The sequence below is a fragment of the Adelges cooleyi genome, unplaced genomic scaffold, assembly GCF_023614345.1.
Source record: "Adelges cooleyi isolate 19-005CV unplaced genomic scaffold, UGA_ACOO_1.1 ACOO_flye_CR_arks_rails_tigmint_CR_PRNA_376, whole genome shotgun sequence".
NCBI classification, from domain to species: domain Eukaryota; kingdom Metazoa; phylum Arthropoda; class Insecta; order Hemiptera; family Adelgidae; genus Adelges; species Adelges cooleyi.
Window position 1 is genome coordinate 13,993,295 of NW_026096053.1, and position 17,208 is coordinate 14,010,502.

Sequence of the window (17,208 nt, forward strand, 5' to 3'; positions counted from 1 at the left end):
GTCATTATGTTTTATACAAGCTGATGATGATAGTAAAATAAATGAATAGTATAATCTGAAATTACCACAAGTCGACTATGTAAAATACTAAAAACAAATAATTTTGTTGCATTTGCAACACATTACATAGTACACGTATTATATTATTTATATCAAAATAATAAGTCCTAAGGGGCTGTGACACTTATGCCATCGGCCATCGTCGAGGGAATCGCCTTATCAACCCCTTATCACCGTGTTTTCTGTGATATACAATTTTTTTAATGGACAAAATACCTATATAGCTTCATTTGCTTGTCTGATTAGTATTTACTAATTATTGTATTAAAATTTTTAATATTTATGGTAACTATAAATAAAATTTAAATTCTATATGTACATATTACTCATTTAATTCGTACTTTTGTTTCTCGATTTATGAAATCAAAATTTTACTGTAAAAAAAAGAAAATGTAATTATATTATTTTTTTAACAATTTTTTCAGATTGATGAACAAAACGTTTAAATTTTTGTTTTCTTCATAATTCGAGTGGAAATGGTAGCTAAAATCAAAAGTGACACAACAGATAGAATTTCTATAAAGCGGTAAGTAATATATTTCAATATGTGTTCACTAAGATTCCATATGGAGTACGATTATTTATAAAATACATATATTATATAAGTTGTATTATAAATTCAACCAAATGGGACCATATAACATTAATTTATGATTCGGTGATTTTCTGGGGTATTCTTATTTGACACAAATATGAACATTTTTGAAAATGTATAACATTATCTAATATGTTAAGTTATAGAACTTTAAACAGTATGTATTGATTGTAAGTCTTGAAATTGTATATAATAAATATAATTAGGACATTTTGTAATTTCTGAACTGCTTGAATTGTTTGACTTTGACAAAGTTTATTTTAATTTTTATAATTGCGCTTAATTGAAACAAGTTATATCTTCACACGTTTTGTAATTTTGGGGCGATAGTTTAAAACTAATGTAATTGTTTGTCAAACATGATTGGAATTTGACAAAATATGATCATTTAACATTAATTGTTATTACATTAAAGGTATTTTATTAATCATTATCTATATAAGCTTCGTCTTATTTCTTTAAATAATAGCTTCTCACAATTATTTTGTTATACATCATACAATAAAAAAAAAATATAATGACAATATCTTATTTAACGCTTCATTATGATAAAAAATGTATTAAAATAATGCCCAACTCTTTTTCTGTTTGAATAAAAGAGAAATTGTAATTTAAATAGTATAATATATCGACTTAACTGCAAAGTTTGGCTTTTTATTTAAATAATTCAGATTTTCTGTGTAGAATACCATTTTTTTTCTTTAAAATAATTGATTGACTGTTATTTCACTCTAGTTTTTCTACTAATTTGATTTTATTATTTATAAAATAATTACTAAGTTTAATACTGAAAGAAAAAAACAAGCATTATGATTAGTCACTTAAGCTTATCCTCGTGTCTGTTCTAGTAGAGATACTTGTGAAGTTCATTGGTTAATGACTCGTATTGGTATTATACTATTTGTTGTGTAATACAATCTTAGTGGTTTATCTAAGGTTTCACGTCAAGGGGAACAGTAATTGATAAGTATTTGATTTGGTCTTTATTTTGTGTACATTGCAACATGATAAATTATGTTATTTCATTATGTGTAGGTGACAAGAACAATGGTTAGGTAAATATGTTGAATTATAAAGTTTTGAGTGATGTACAGTAAACAGGCTTTACGTAAATGTAAAATAATTCGGAATAAAAATTAAGCACGGTTTATATGTGTAGTCTATAAAAAAAAAAAACATAGAATTGTTATATCTCGATTTTTGAAAATGAAGGATTTTGCAAAAATCGCATTTGGTATGTGTCGTAATTATTGTATAAGCGTTATAATTGATGACATTTTAATACATGACTGAATCATATTCGACTACACAAAATCATTGAAACTATTTCATGTATAATTTATACTCATCTTTTTTTTTTTTTTTGTTTCATTTCATATTTAGAAGTATGGTTCTCGAAAAACATGGAAAACTTACCATTAACGAGTAATGATTTTCCTATAAAAGCTACATCGTCTTATCAAGCTGTAACACGGGTAAAATAATAACAAACTTTATCGCTTTCGCTTTATTACTGTTGCCTTTGTGTGAATTGTAAAAAGAAAAATGTTTATTCAATTAATTAAAATTGGAGTTAAAAAATATGTTTAGTAAATGCCACTGTATTTGACATAATTATTTAATGTGATGTATTTTTTTTAAAAATTTAAGAAAAAAAAAAATTACAATAAGTTTTGTGTGACAATTAGGTTGCCGTATTGCATGAATAAGTATAATTATGAGGATATGATAATACTTTTTAATTTTTTCATGTAAATATGTATGTATATATCTTCGGTGGGCAACATTTATAAGAAGCGATTCAAACGTTTTGAAACAAAACCATTTTTAAATAATTCAAAATAATTTGAAATTTTTAAAGATTAAAATTTTCGAAGTCCACAAATTTATTGAATTTTTTTTATTCTTGTACATTTTACGATGCTCATTTAATTTGCTTTTAGTTTTAGAATTTTGCTTATCAATACCTACCTACTTTGGGATAGTTTGGGTGATAGTTTGGTTTTTTTATAAGTAGTTAGCCAAGTGCCTATTCGAAACCAAATTGAAAATTCTATTTTACAATGACAGTAAGTGCTACCACAGTAGCTTAATCTCACTTAGTTAAAATTAAATGTTTATATTATGTTTGCAATTATGTTCACTGTACGTTTTATAATTTTACAGGTAAAAAGGTCAGGCGAAAGAAATGTGGGTGTAAGCTCTGATGACGACATGATAGATATCACAACCTCAGGAACAATGACTGAACGTTCATTAAATCGACAATCCCCATCACATTCACCGGGTAATAAATTATGTTTTCTATTGGTTTTTAATAAATAACTATTGTAATGTTTTCGTTCAGAGTATTTCTTACCGGAAGAAAAAGCTTTAAGGCATAATTTTTAATTCCATTTATTTAATGAATAACTAATTGATGCAAACCTGAGCAAATTTTGTTCAAATGAAAATGTAAAAAAAAAAATGTATTTAATGTTTGGGTTTTTTATTTCAAACACATTTTTATTCTTAATAAATATTTTAATTTATCAACATTGCACAAGATTGCTTTTCAAAACAACAGATGACACTGTGTAGAATATGTAAATTTTGATAACTATTGTATTGAAAAAAAAAAAATAACGATCAATATCATATTACTCTACAAGGTGTCTTCCTTTTACCAAAAGTGCCATAAATGTGTTGATAATGTATGACAAAATTATGAGTTTTCTCAAATTTTAAGGTATTGATGTCATTTTTGGCGGAACAGTAAATTATGGTGAGTGAGACGATATTGTGTTAGAATTGCGATTCAATTTGTTTTTCCCCAGTAGTTAGTAAGCATAGTAGAACTAACGTCTAACTAAAACTAATAAAGTTCTGAAATTTTTTTTTAGCTAGTTGAGTAGATAATTAAGTTTTTGATGTATCATTATTCAATTTTATTTTTTAATATTACTTTTATGTTTTGATATACTATAATATTAGAATTTCAAATAATACATCAATTATTTTTTTTTTCTAAGCCTTAGTGAGGCTTACTTTAAGTGTACATCTTTTTTTGTGTGTATGTGTTGTTTTTTTTCTATAACACATGTCTTTAGCTTAAAACTGCTTTATCGTTTTGTATAGCGCAATCAAACTGATAGTTTTGTTTCAAATGATCAGAAGCTGTCGCAAAATTAGCTATTGAAAATATTATTTAAAATCAAAATAAAATATTAAATAGTTGCGTGTTTTTTTCTTTGAAATGTTTGCAATATTTGGGCTTGAGTATTTTTTTTTTTTTAAATAAAAAATACTAGATTTTAAAATTTTTTAATTTTATTTCTAGGTTCAGGTGACAATGAAGATATACCCGGCATCGGCCAATATGAGGACTTCCACACAATAGATTGGCAACGTGATGTAGCTCGAGATAGATTGCGTCATCGATACATATTAAAACACAAAAACAACTCTATTATAGATGTGGTAAGCCCAAAGCCGACATCTTTTTAAACTCTTTACGATAAGTTATTAGTAATAAGTATAATAAGTAATCATAATCATTTTAGATAAAAGCGGCCCACGATGCGTGGTCTGGTTGGCTTTGCGTGCTATTAGTCGGCCTCGCGACTGGTACCGTCGCCGCAATTATCGATATTGGTACGTCGTGGATGTCAGACTTGAAATTCGGCGTATGTCCTCAAGCCTTTTGGTTGAACATGGAACAGTGTTGTTGGTCGTCAAACGAAACATCGTTTGAGTTTGATAAAGGAAACTGTTCTCAAGTATGGTTCAAGTATTTAAATATAATGATTAGACCTGTTATTAAAAAAGCTTTGGACTAATTTCAAAGATCACAGCATTTAACCAAAAAAAACGTATAACATTATATTAAAAAAGTCAATTAGTTAATTTCACAACTTTGTATGAAAATTATCTCTTTTTTTAATTATAAAAAAAAATTATTATTACATATCTACTTTGAAGTACGCTGTTTAATTTTGAAGTACCCAAGAATTTTTTTTAAATTTCTTATCTTTTTTATTAGTGAACATCAGTTTGACAGAATAAATATAAAATATATAACACTTGTTTTTGAATTATAACAAGGTTAAAAAGATTTATAAATAATTTAAAAAAAATTATTTGAAATTTTCAGTAACAAATTTTTGGTTCTTTAATTGTGTTGAGTTTATCATAAAATTATTATTTTTATTATCTTTTTTATTTTTTCCACAAATCTGTAGATTTATATTTAGGTGAATTTTATAATGGTTATTTTTTTTAGTCCGAGAAGTTATTGAACATTATTATTATTACTCAGTTTTTTTTTAACTGGCATAAACTTTTTATAGTTTCAAAATGTATTCTTAAAGTATACCAATTTTTTAACTTTTCAAACCAGTCCTTTGAGATTTTTTGAGTTCTTAGTTTTAAACAGGTTAACTACTAATTGAAAAGTTTTGTTTCGAGGTCTAACAAATATTATTTTTACTATTGGATACACCTTTCTCAACACTAACTACACTTTACTTGAACAGAATAAAAACTGGCCAAAAATGTACTGTTGACTGTGTTAATTAAATCTGAGAAAGTAGGTGTAGTAACATTTATTTTCAGTTGGTTGAAATGTTGAGACCTTTAAAATTTGCCCAACCCCCAAATATAGTTGAAAAACAACAGGTTTATAATATGTTTTAGTATAAACAATTTAAATCATTTCTTATTTATAATGTTTTTTTTTAACTGAGTAATTTTGTATTGATTTTTTTAATTTTATTTTTCAGTGGTTTTACTGGTCCGAATTGATGACCTCATCGAAGTACGGAACTTTCGCCTACATAGTATCATATTTTTTCTATGTAATTTGGGCTCTTTTATTTGCTGCCCTCGCCGCTGGACTAGTTAGAATGTTTGCACCGTACGCATGCGGTTCTGGTATACCAGAGGTATGGTTCAAATTTTTAGAACAAAATTATTTTTTTAACTGGAACGTTATTACTGAAATTTCGATCAAATTGTTTTAGTCTTAGTTTTTGGAATTAAGAACATTGAAACGTCATTTTAGTACAAACGAAGAAATACAAAAAAACTATTTGTCATATTAAAATAAAATTCTTTAATTTATAAACATATTTTTTTAAATTATTTAATTATTCACTAAACAAAATTCAAAATGAATATTGAAAGTAATTAAGTAAATGAAAATTGTTTATTTTAATTATTCTTATTTAAAAATAAAAACTTGAATTTGATCGACTAATTTCAGTTAATAAATAAAGAACAAAGAGTAAAGTGTTCTCTCTAATAAAAATCGAATAAATTGAACCATAAATAGAAGAACATAATTTGTTCCTTAGTAGTAACGTCAAAAAATGAACTAGATTAAAATAATTCAAATGAAAACAGAACAAAGTTCCTTTTTAAATAGAACCTTTCCAACATCCAAGTCGGTATAATGTGTAAATTAATTTAGCACTGTGATTTTATAGATAAAAACTATTTTGAGTGGTTTCATCATAAGAGGATATCTTGGAAAATGGACGTTGCTGATAAAATCTGTCGGAATCATGATGTGCGTTTCTGCCGGACTGAGTTTAGGGAAAGAAGGGCCTATGGTGCATATAGCGTCGTGTATTGGTATGCTCGTAAAAAAAAAATACTAATGTAATAATTTGTAATCAATACATATTTTAACCGTCGCTTATGTTATTTGTTTAGGTAACATTCTTTCTTATTTGTTTCCGAAATACGGACGCAATGAAGCAAAAAAGAGAGAAATATTATCTGCAGCGGCTGCGGCCGGCGTTTCAGTTGCTTTTGGAGCTCCAATTGGAGGAGTTCTTTTTAGTTTAGAAGAGGTAAAATTGCCACACCGACAACTTGAATTTAAATTGATAATATTTTTTGTTTTTGTTAATATTTAGGTCAGTTATTATTTCCCTCTAAAAACGTTATGGCGATCGTTCTTTTGTGCTCTCGTCGCCGCATTCGTTCTCAGTTCAATTAATCCGTTCGGCAACGCACATTCCGTTATGTTTTATGTCGAATACCACAGGCCGTGGATGTTTTTCGAACTCGTTCCATTTATCGGTCTGGGAATTGTCGGGGTGAGTATTTAAAAAGTTTTATGTTCACTAAATAAGCTTGTACAAACATAATTTTTAATACAGGGAGTTATTGCTACTATATTTATCAAATGCAACATCAGATGGTGTCGTTATCGTAAAACGTCAATTCTCGGACAGTATCCAGTCATTGAAGTACTAGTGCTCACAGCTATAACGGCTGTACTGTCTTACCCCAATCCGTACACGCGTATGAGTATGAGCCAACTGATTTATCTCCTATTTAGCCAATGCGATGTATCTAATAATGATCAACTGTGGTAAGTTTTATCCCTTCGTGTAGATCGCAAGCAGCAGACGTGGGCGTTATTTAAATGAAAAAATCCAAATAACTTTTAATAATTAATAATAATAGTTTGTTGCGCACCTAATGAAAATGTATTGTTTGTCATTTGTTATTCAAATAAATACTGCCCAGGTGTGCTTGATAAAGCGATAATATTAAATTTTTTTAATAAAAAATTAACTCCCATTTAGCGATTACACTAACGACAAGGCGAATGTCGCAGGCCCAGGCGTTTATACAGCCATGATACTCCTTTCTATGGCGTTTTTCTTGAAACTAGCCCTTACGATATTCACTTTTGGCATAAAGGTAGTGTATATTTTCTATTTGCACATTATTCGTTATCGTATTATAATATTGTAGTCGATTTGCAGGTGCCTTGCGGATTGTTCATTCCGAGTTTATTTTTGGGAGGAATCGCCGGACGAATTGTTGGTATCCTGATGCAACAATTGGCTGCTAAGCATCCTCATTTGTGGTTTTTCGACAACAGCTGTGGATTGCCAGGCCAAGAGGATTGTATCACGCCGGGATTGTACGCCATGGTGGGCGCTGCGGCAGTATTGGGAGGCGTCACCAGAATGACAGGTATTTTTGTTTTGAGAAAATTATGATATTTTGTGACTTTAGAAGTGATTTGAATATCCAGTATCCACCATTTGTCTCATTTTCAGGCTTCAAGCCCTTAAAGTACACCTACAAAGTAAATTAAAGGAAAAGTTCCCCCCCCCCCTAATTTGTTTGGTTTGTCAATGTTGACCTTATATTTCCTTAAATGCATTGTTTATTGTAATTTAAATTAATATATAATATGTGGTATTTTTTTACTTTCAGTATCGTTGGTAGTTATAATGTTTGAGCTGACAGGCGGCGTGCGGTATATAGTTCCGATGATGGCGGCTGTAATGGCTAGCAAGTGGGTTGGTGACGCGTTGGGAAAAGAAGGCATGTACGATGCGCATATTCAACTGAACGGCTACCCGTTTTTGGACAGCAAAGAAGAAATTGTTCACACGGCCATCGCTGCAGACGTCATGCAGCCACGGTTAGTTAAACTGTTTTGACATTAAATTAGTTAAATAAAAATATCGGTCATGATTTTACATTTTTTTTTGTTATAATCGTTAATAAAGGCGTGCCGAACATCTTAACGTCCTCACTCAATCTTCGATGTCATTAGAAGATACGGAAACGTTACTGAAAGAAACCGAGCACAATGGATTTCCTGTGGTCGTGTCGAGAGAATCTCAATATCTCGTCGGCTATGTATTACGTAGAGACTTACAATTGGCAATTGGTAAAAAAAAACAATTGATTTATAAATTGCTATTTTTTTTTTGGAATGTTTTAAATAATTGTAATAAAAAAAAAATGCACACAATTTTTGTAGAAAACGCAAAAAGAACAACAGACGGGTGCCTGCCGGAATCGTTGGTCATATTCACCGACGTTACGCAACAAATTTTACCGCCACCTCTCAAGCTGAAGAAAATATTGGATATGGCTCCGATCACGATCACCGACCAAACGCCAATGGAGACCGTAATCGACATGTTTAGGAAACTGGGTCTTCGACAAACGCTGGTCACGCATAACGGGTTAGCTAGCAGCAGCTGAACATATTTTATTATAGTCTCAATTAAAAAAAATTAACAAATAAAAACGCATTAATTATTTCTTTCACAGGCGACTTTTAGGCGTAATAACCAAAAAAGACATTTTGCGCTACATCAAACACATGGACAACGAAGATCCCAGTTCTGTTCTGTTCAATTGAGGAATCGCTCTATCATAAGAGAATGTTTTTTTCGATTCATTATTTAGCTCAATTTTACTATAGTTTTGTTGTTATTTCGGTTCGACGGTTGGTTGTTTTTTTTTTTAGTAACTGCAGCTGTACTAATCGTCGAGCTCTTTCTACTTGTACGAAATCAAACAACGAGTATAATTTAAATAGCTAGTCAAGTAATTTATGTATATATATATATATTTTTTATTTATATATATATATGTATTTTTTTCTGGTGGCGTTTTTTTTTTCGATAGCAAAAAGTGCAGTCGTCGCATTTTTAGTGTTACGTCTTATATTCTCCAAAACAAATTCTTATAAATTGTCGATTAGATTGAACTTAAATGCTTCAGTTATAATTAAAAATGAAAAAAGACGAAGTGATGGAACCAGTTTGTATTTATACGATGTTTTATAACTTATCGATCAATGCCATTTTGTCGTAGCGATGCAAAAATAATTATGCTACTGTAATAACAAAATGTATGTAAATTTGTTCTAGAACATTTTATTTTTATCCGTAGTTATTATACTTTTTTGTTAAAACAAAAAAATAATCTTATGTTCTCCTTTTCATTTTTGTGAATTGATGGAAATATTTTAGTAATTTGTTTTTCTTTTTTTTTAACCATAAATATATTATTTAAACTTTTGTTTGTAAATAATTATTCCATAGTTATATAATATTATAGCTCGAGTATGTATAATTGATTACCGAAAAAACATAAATCTGTCTATTATTATTACTATTACGTGTCTTCAATCTTCATTAACTGATGTGTTTGTATTTTAATTTTATATTTATTTTTTGTTATCGGTATTTTTTTTTTCCATAATTTTATTATCGTTTTGAATACATATTTAAAAATAACGCGTGAACAAAAAAAATAAAAATAAACTATAGCTATGTTTGTTTTTGAACAAGATGTTAGTCGAAATAATAATGCAAAATTAAAAAAAAAAAATTATGTTATATATTTTAAGTTTTTGAATGATTTTTCAAAAAACCATTATGTTTATATCGTAATTAACTATCAAACTATATATTATCTTACCAATACAAACTATATGCGTATTATTTAATGTTTTTTTTTTTTTTTAATTTTGTTTTTTAATTGTTTTACCTATTTGTTATGTTTACAAAGGCACGTAAACCAAATGACCAGGAGGATTCGGCGGCCTCTGCGTGGGATGTTGTTCGTACAGCGTAATGCCGTTGGCCCGATAAAATGTGGTGTTGATCACTTGTTTCCTGCCGTGCTCGGGGCCCATGAGTTTGTTTTGTTTTTTCGTTTCCCATCCGTACTTGTAGTTGCCGGTCGGACACAGCCTGTACTTTTCTTCTGGCAAAAGCTGATCTCTGATCTTCAAATAACGGTACCGCCCTTCGCCGTTGCTGCTTATGCCTAGAGTTCATAGGTATACTTGGACTATTCTACGGTTTCGTTATTCGAGTTATCGCGTAATAATAATAATACGATTTTCAAGTACAACGTGTAAAACATGTTACCGTTGTACAGTTCCGCTCTGACTTCCGGCGGAACCGGATACATGACTGGCAGGTTTGCTACTTGGGCCACGTTCAGGTTGTTCTTGGCCGTTTTCAATTTTCCCTCCATTTCCTTTTGGCACGAGGCCAGTTTTCGGTATATTTCTTTGCTGGTCCGTCGCATTTCCAACACTTCTTCGTACAAGTCCGCCGTCTTGGTCGGTACCGCCGACGTGGGTTTTTCCGGATTTTTGAACACCTTTTCATAGTTGTTTACGAACCAATTCATTCGCATCAGTTTGATCTTGTTCTCCACTTCTTGCATGTGCATCTTGTGTCTCATCTCGGCCACCGACATTCTTTTGTTAAATTTCTGTTAATTTTGTGTTTAATTAAAAAAATTAATAAAGTTTGTATCGTTGTAATTTTTTAGAAATCGCTCTTCGAGTAGATTGTTTTTTCGAAAGAAACGGTTGTCACAGCGACAATCGTACATTTAGCAGCCGATAATTACTACTATATTGTCAATGACGGCGTTCGAGGTAGGCAATATCGTTGCATCAATGAATGTTGGGTATTATTATTTTCAGGGGCAGGCGGGCTCCATCAGACCGGACCGTGGCCATGCGTTATTCAATGGGTCTAGGCCCAAGCCAGAGATGATTATACAACATATATATATATATATATATTCTGTTTATCTGTGGCAGAATATATAGTTATAGGTTGTTATGCTTAAATAGCAGATGACAAGTTTGTGCATTCGGTTGGTTTGATTTTTTTATTTCAACAAAAATTTCCAGGTTAACAAATACAATAGCTGTGTATTTGTTTGTGCGATAATTAGGGGTTGGTTTTATGTGAATAAAACAAATATACAATACCTATCTTTATTTCAAAAAAAAAAATATTGTAACAATCCACACCTTCCATCTCGCCGAGTCATTGTACCCGTTCTATTCCACTTGAGAAAATATTACCTACCGTTGCCTATTTGTTTCTGGCTTTGAACATATAATAACATTCTCGGTACGGTACGCATGTGTTTAATTGTACAATTGTGAATTCAATTATAGAAAATCAGATTAAAACGTGTACCCATGTATATATTATAACATGCATTTCCATCATTTATCACTCCCCGTCGATTTTTTAAGTGAAATAAAACCACGGGTGGGTTAAACGCTTCTCTTTTTTTTTTTTTAAAACATTTAATCTTAAAAATGTTTCGATTCGATGTGATGATATCATTTTGTTGTTTTCACCAACAGAGTGCAAAATAATTAAGTGCTAATCGACTATTAATTTTTATTTTCACACGAGTTGCGGTCGGTGAAAAATTACTTTCGGATAAGTCTATAAAATAACTATAAAAACTTATTAGTCTGTAATAAAACTTAGTGTTAAAATATGTCAAACTAAAAACATTAAAATTTTTTTTTAAAAAAATACCCACTATTTCCACCCTCTGGTTGCTCCTGACTGAATTACTCATTAAAATGTTTGGCTATTAATGTGATTATTATTTATATAATATCAACAATCACCAACTATTGTGATCTAACCGCCGAGTAATTTGTAATTTATTCCTTGGCAATTTTCAATCAACAATTAAACACAGTAAATAAATTACTGTTTCACAGTTAATTACAATTTGCTGTTGAATAATATATTTCTAATTTGTTCATCCCATCAAACCACTCAGAAAAGCTTTCTAATCAAATTAAACGTCGAAACTTATCGGCGATTTAATTGAATTTTTCATAGCTCCAACCTTTTAATCTGAATCGTTTCCCATCATAAGCCATACATTAGTCACCCATTCGTTAATCATTACAAACATTTAAATAACTACATGTTGAAATATTAAGTCGTTTAGTAATTTTTGCAAAAGCAGTCTGCACCACACAATGTATTGAATTGTATTTTTTTGTTCACTTATTTAAATATTGTCAATTATATTTTATCCAGTTTGGTATAAACAGGGTGGTTTTTTTTTACCACGGGGTCCATCAATATCTCATGGGGTTTAATAAACAATTTTTTTTTCACGACTTTGATAATCCATTAGCGCTTAAATCACTTTACTGCGCCTTTGTTCGGTCAGTTTTAGATTGTAATTCAACAACTTGTGGTCTCCTTATGCTTCCGGTCTAATTCAGTCTCTCTCGAGGCCATTGAAAATGGCTTCTTGAGACTTGTAAGCTTTAAATGTAATATTCAACGTCTGCCTCACTCATCGTACGAACCTTTGTTTTTCATGTTTGAAACTTGACACCTTACGAGTCACGTGGGTAGTAAATCAGGATATCTGTTTTATGTGTACAAATCGGCGAATGGCCATATTTACTGTCCAGATTTATTATCTAAATTATCTTTTTCAGTTGCTTGTCATTTGACAAGGCAGGCCGACACTTTTTTTTTATGTGTCGTTCCGGCGGACGTCATACGGTAAAAATTCTCCTCTAATTAGAACCATGTGAACAACTTTAACATTGATATTGTTCTTCTTGTGTGTGTGTGTGTGTGTCGCAAAGGAAGAAAGCGGTCGAGGACCTTAGCTATACTATATGATGTCCTATAGCTATATATATATAGGTACTGTTATGGAGACGGTCAGAGATACGTCAACGTGGAAAATCGACGGTTTTCCTTTCAACGATTTGCCAGCGTGCATAAATCAAGCGCACGTTATACGAGGTTATTACAATGGGGAAAAAATAAAAAAAAATAATAATTCATATCGGTTGGGTAAATTTATGTAACCGCGTATAGCGCAATGTATATTATATTATTCGAAAAATGTTCAATCGCATAACGTTTGTCAAAAAATTAACTACCTACCAAAAAAAAAAAAAAAAACAACAAACTATTTGACACCTCACGAGGCGGACGTTTTGTAGGTATTTTTTATAATCATTTTTTTTTTTTTATTATCATATTATTATATTATACGTACAAACGCGATGAAAGTATCAAATGTTATTATAATTACATATTATTATTATCATCATCGTATAGTTATGAACGCTGCCACCGCATATTTTATAATCACCTCGGTTAAACTACTTAGAGAAATTATGATTTTTTTTTTCTTTGATATAGGAAAAGAAAAAAAAAACGAAATTCTCTATTTTACTTATGCCATTTCACTTAATACTATCGACGTGACTATCGATTATTGACGATGGTAAAATATAAAATACAACCGGAGGGTCAAGTCGGTTCTTGACCACTTTCTTTCAAGCCAATGACTTTTTTTTTTAACGGCCACCCAAGCACTTATTATTACAACAATAACAGAATCCATAAGGTTCTGCGTTACATTTTAATGATATAATATCTCAATGGATCTTGTCGTTGTCGGAAAAGTCACAGGTCTAAGTAATAAAACTTCCATTTCAGGCGAATAGGATGTTTTTTTGAGTATACATTTGAAATGTTAAATTAAAAGGTAAAGGTAATTATTTACCCCCGAAAATGCATGCAAAAAATAATATTTTATTTTATTCGTTTCGGGGTAGTGTTTCTTTATCACGTACAATTGTGTAAAAAAAAAAAAACAATATGGAGCCAAAATACATTATGAATTATAGTATTTTAAAAAAAGGACAATGCGAAGAAAAATCGTTTAAATTGCATACTTTATTGCATTTAAATACACATAATTTTGTATATATTATTTTTAAAAAAAATGTTAAGCGCATATTTTTAGGTTTTTTTCAGCGCATAAAGGCTCTTTCTTCTCGAGTTTCTTAGCGCATACAAATGACAGTGAATTCGGTTGGCTTTCTCCCTGCACTAGAGAATCTGGTCGATGGAAACTGTTGATGTTCATCCTATTTTATTTTCATTACAAGTATGGCATAAAAATGTGTGGTGTCTTGACTGTGAGACCCTGTCCGTACTCAACTGGGGAGGAATTCGTATATGCCTTGCACTGTTCGAACACATAGCTATAGGTATAAATAAATCGGTCTGACAACTAGAAAGCCGAAAATAACAGTGGGTATAATTTTTCATTCCGACCAACTGTGTGTAATGAATCAATATCAAGTCTGAGCGCATTAACGTCTGAGAAAAAAAAGAAGATTGTGATTAAGATCGTGCGGTAGGCACGGCGAACATTAATTTTTTTTTTTTATCAAGTATACTTGGACAGATTTACTAGATTATTGTTTTTAATATTATAAGCTCATTTCACAACAAAACCTCCGATTGAGTAAATTATCCGTTAAGGCAATATCGCGATGACGAAATAATACAATTTGGAGAATTTTAATACAGTCAGTTTTTTAGTTTACGTTACCAAATTGTAGTACACAAAAACTGATGACCCCGTTGCGAAGAAAAAAAAAACCATAGAATTGTGTATTTTCAATACCATAATAAACATAATATTATTATTGTAATCTGTTTAATGAAATTCTCCACTTACAACACACATCCAATTATAACAAGCGGTTAGTTTAATTATTATATTTCATAAACTACATTTAAGTATATTTTTTAAAAATAAAAATATAAAATCCCATAGTTTATCATTTATTGATAAACGCTACACAAAACTCAATACTACAGAAGTGTGTAAATATGGTGGAAAAGTATTTAAAAATATAGTGTACAAGTAAACTACTGAACGACCGCTTGATGTGAACATACTGTTATTAATGAAATGTTATTCTATGTTTACACTAAATTTATGAAATTATCTAAATGAATTATTATTTAGATTTTTGATGAAAAATACAGTCGAGTAGGTACAAAACATACACTGTAATGGATGTGATTATATCTGTTTCGTTATTAATAACATTACAATATGAGTTTTTTTATTCGATGAAAAACTGTGGCACGTCCTAGGTATATGAAATCATTTCTACTGCAATGTTGAGTTAAGTTATTCGCATTTTTTTTTTATCGTTATCAAAGTAATTTATAACGACGGTCGTTAACTCGGTGTATTTTAATCTATCATAGGTTAGGTAGCGTTTACCATTATTTTTCTGGTCTATTATTATTGTATGGATTCAAACATTCTTTTCTGCAACGACTTCTCTGGTTGTTTTTTGGCTACTAAAAAAAAAAAAAACAAGGAATTAATTGTTTTCTGGTAATTTCTCAATGTAACTTTTCATTCGGGCAACACAGATTTTGTATTGATATTATGGAAAACGATATTTTTATTTCAGCGTGTTCATTCAAAACTTGTTAGCTATCTAAAGTTACAAAAATGGTCTGATCAAAAGTATTGAGTCAGTGTGTATACATTTATCCTTTATGGTTGTTATTGTTGTAACGTTTCATTATAATAAACAATGGTCGGTATCGTTTTATTTTTATCATTAGCTTTTTTTTTTATTACTACTTCACAATGTTTACATCGTTGTTAGTATTATGACTCAAAGTGATAAAATCATTTTCGATAAAAATGATTTTATTATGACGAAAATGTGTTGTAATATGCGATATTGAGTTATTAATTATTTTACTTGGTTTCTTAAAAAAAAATAAAAAACAATAGAGTTAAAATCTAAAAAAAAAAAACTGTATAAGTTATTATTTTATTGATGCACGTTTGGTCTAATTTTTAGACTTAAAGTTAGTTAATTAATAAATAACAGACACGTAAAAGTACAACTAAAATAATGTATCACCAAATGAAAATATATTTTAAACCACTCGCTATTATAATTTATTTGTTGTTTACATAAAAAAATTTGTTCAGATTTGCTTATAAATCATTTTTTTTTTGTGTGTTATATTATATTATGCATAAGGGATGAACTTATTTGACTTTTGGCCTTTAGTCAACCCTTTAACTGGTTACCATCATCTGTCCAACACCACCCAGAAGTTAAAAAATAAAAATATTCCATTTAATTAGTATTGGAAAGTATTAGGTTAGAGTTAGTATTAGATTTCACAATCGTTTCGTTATATAGTATTCGAAATCGTACAATCTGTTCAAATACAATTATTGATCATTTAATTATTATGTGTTGAACATCTATAATTTTATTTATTAATTAATGACCATCGCTATAGTGTACCTACAGACAAGAAAGTAAAAATGTAATAGATTTCTATCATCTCATACACGATAGATAGCATGTCGATTAATACTTTCGCGAATTTTGTTTTTTTTTTTATAATTAATTACCACTTAACTCAATCAATTATACTAACATGCATACGAAAAATGTTTCACACGGATTGTCAGATGACTGATTAATCCATTACGTATTAAGTTAAGCGATATAATGCAATCTAGACCTAAGGCGCTAGTATTTATCAACTTAACGTCTTATATTCAACTTCTGTGATTCGAATAAGCAAATTAATAATATATTATACAGCCGTTTGATTTTTAAAAGTTACTCTATAAAACTATCCTATAAAATTTATATTTTTATATGTATTAAATATCGGTAGTTGCCATTGTAAAGGCTAAAGTGTGTTTGAATTGTATTGCACTTCACTTTCTATTAGGTTAGGTTAGTTGCCACTGTTACCAATAGGCAGATCAACAACATTGTAATGGACGAATATTTTTCGGATACCTGTTTTACTATTTTATTCATTCATGTATGTTGTAGCCTCTATCAATATCAACCTTCAGTTTGGTTTATAAGATTTGTACACCTAAAACTACAAGTATTAAGGTAAAGTGTCCACTCCTTCTAGGGCGAAAGGGCTTATGACTTTTTTCTTCTTCATTTTGTCAACGTTTGTCTGAAGAGTATTAAGTTATTTTTTTTTTGCAGGTGTTCGCCTGGATTTTTTTATTCGACGGCGAAGGGTTGGGACTTTTTTTTTTAAATTGTCTCGTCTAATAATAAGTAGCCTTAGGGCAGAAATCGGTTCGACGGTTTGAAAAAAATCGTT

At 30.0% G+C, this 17,208-nt stretch overlaps 1 protein-coding gene across 5 annotated transcripts; it reads left to right on the top strand.

The window, feature by feature from the left end:
• The first annotated feature begins 97 nt into the window (after positions 1-97).
• LOC126840802 (H(+)/Cl(-) exchange transporter 4) lies at positions 98-9,700 on the top strand. 5 transcript variants are annotated; one of them, XM_050576755.1, is made up of 19 exons: positions 101-345; positions 486-586; positions 2,039-2,130; positions 2,599-2,724; positions 2,822-2,942; positions 3,384-3,419; positions 3,975-4,114; positions 4,198-4,413; positions 5,416-5,577; positions 6,121-6,268; positions 6,350-6,489; positions 6,556-6,738; positions 6,802-7,016; positions 7,234-7,351; positions 7,417-7,630; positions 7,877-8,087; positions 8,176-8,339; positions 8,433-8,640; positions 8,729-9,698. In XM_050576755.1, the coding sequence occupies exons 4-19, from the start codon at positions 2,719-2,721 to the stop codon at positions 8,817-8,819; spliced, it is 2,373 nt and encodes a 790-aa protein (XP_050432712.1). In that variant the 5' UTR covers positions 101-345; positions 486-586; positions 2,039-2,130; positions 2,599-2,718; the 3' UTR covers positions 8,820-9,698. The 5 variants fall into 5 exon arrangements, with proteins under 5 accessions (XP_050432711.1, XP_050432713.1, XP_050432712.1 ...); XM_050576754.1 differs by lacking the exon at positions 2,599-2,724 and having other exon boundaries at positions 98-345; positions 8,729-9,699; XM_050576756.1 differs by lacking the exons at positions 2,039-2,130; positions 2,599-2,724 and having other exon boundaries at positions 100-345.
• Positions 9,701-17,208: the final 7,508 nt, after the last annotated feature.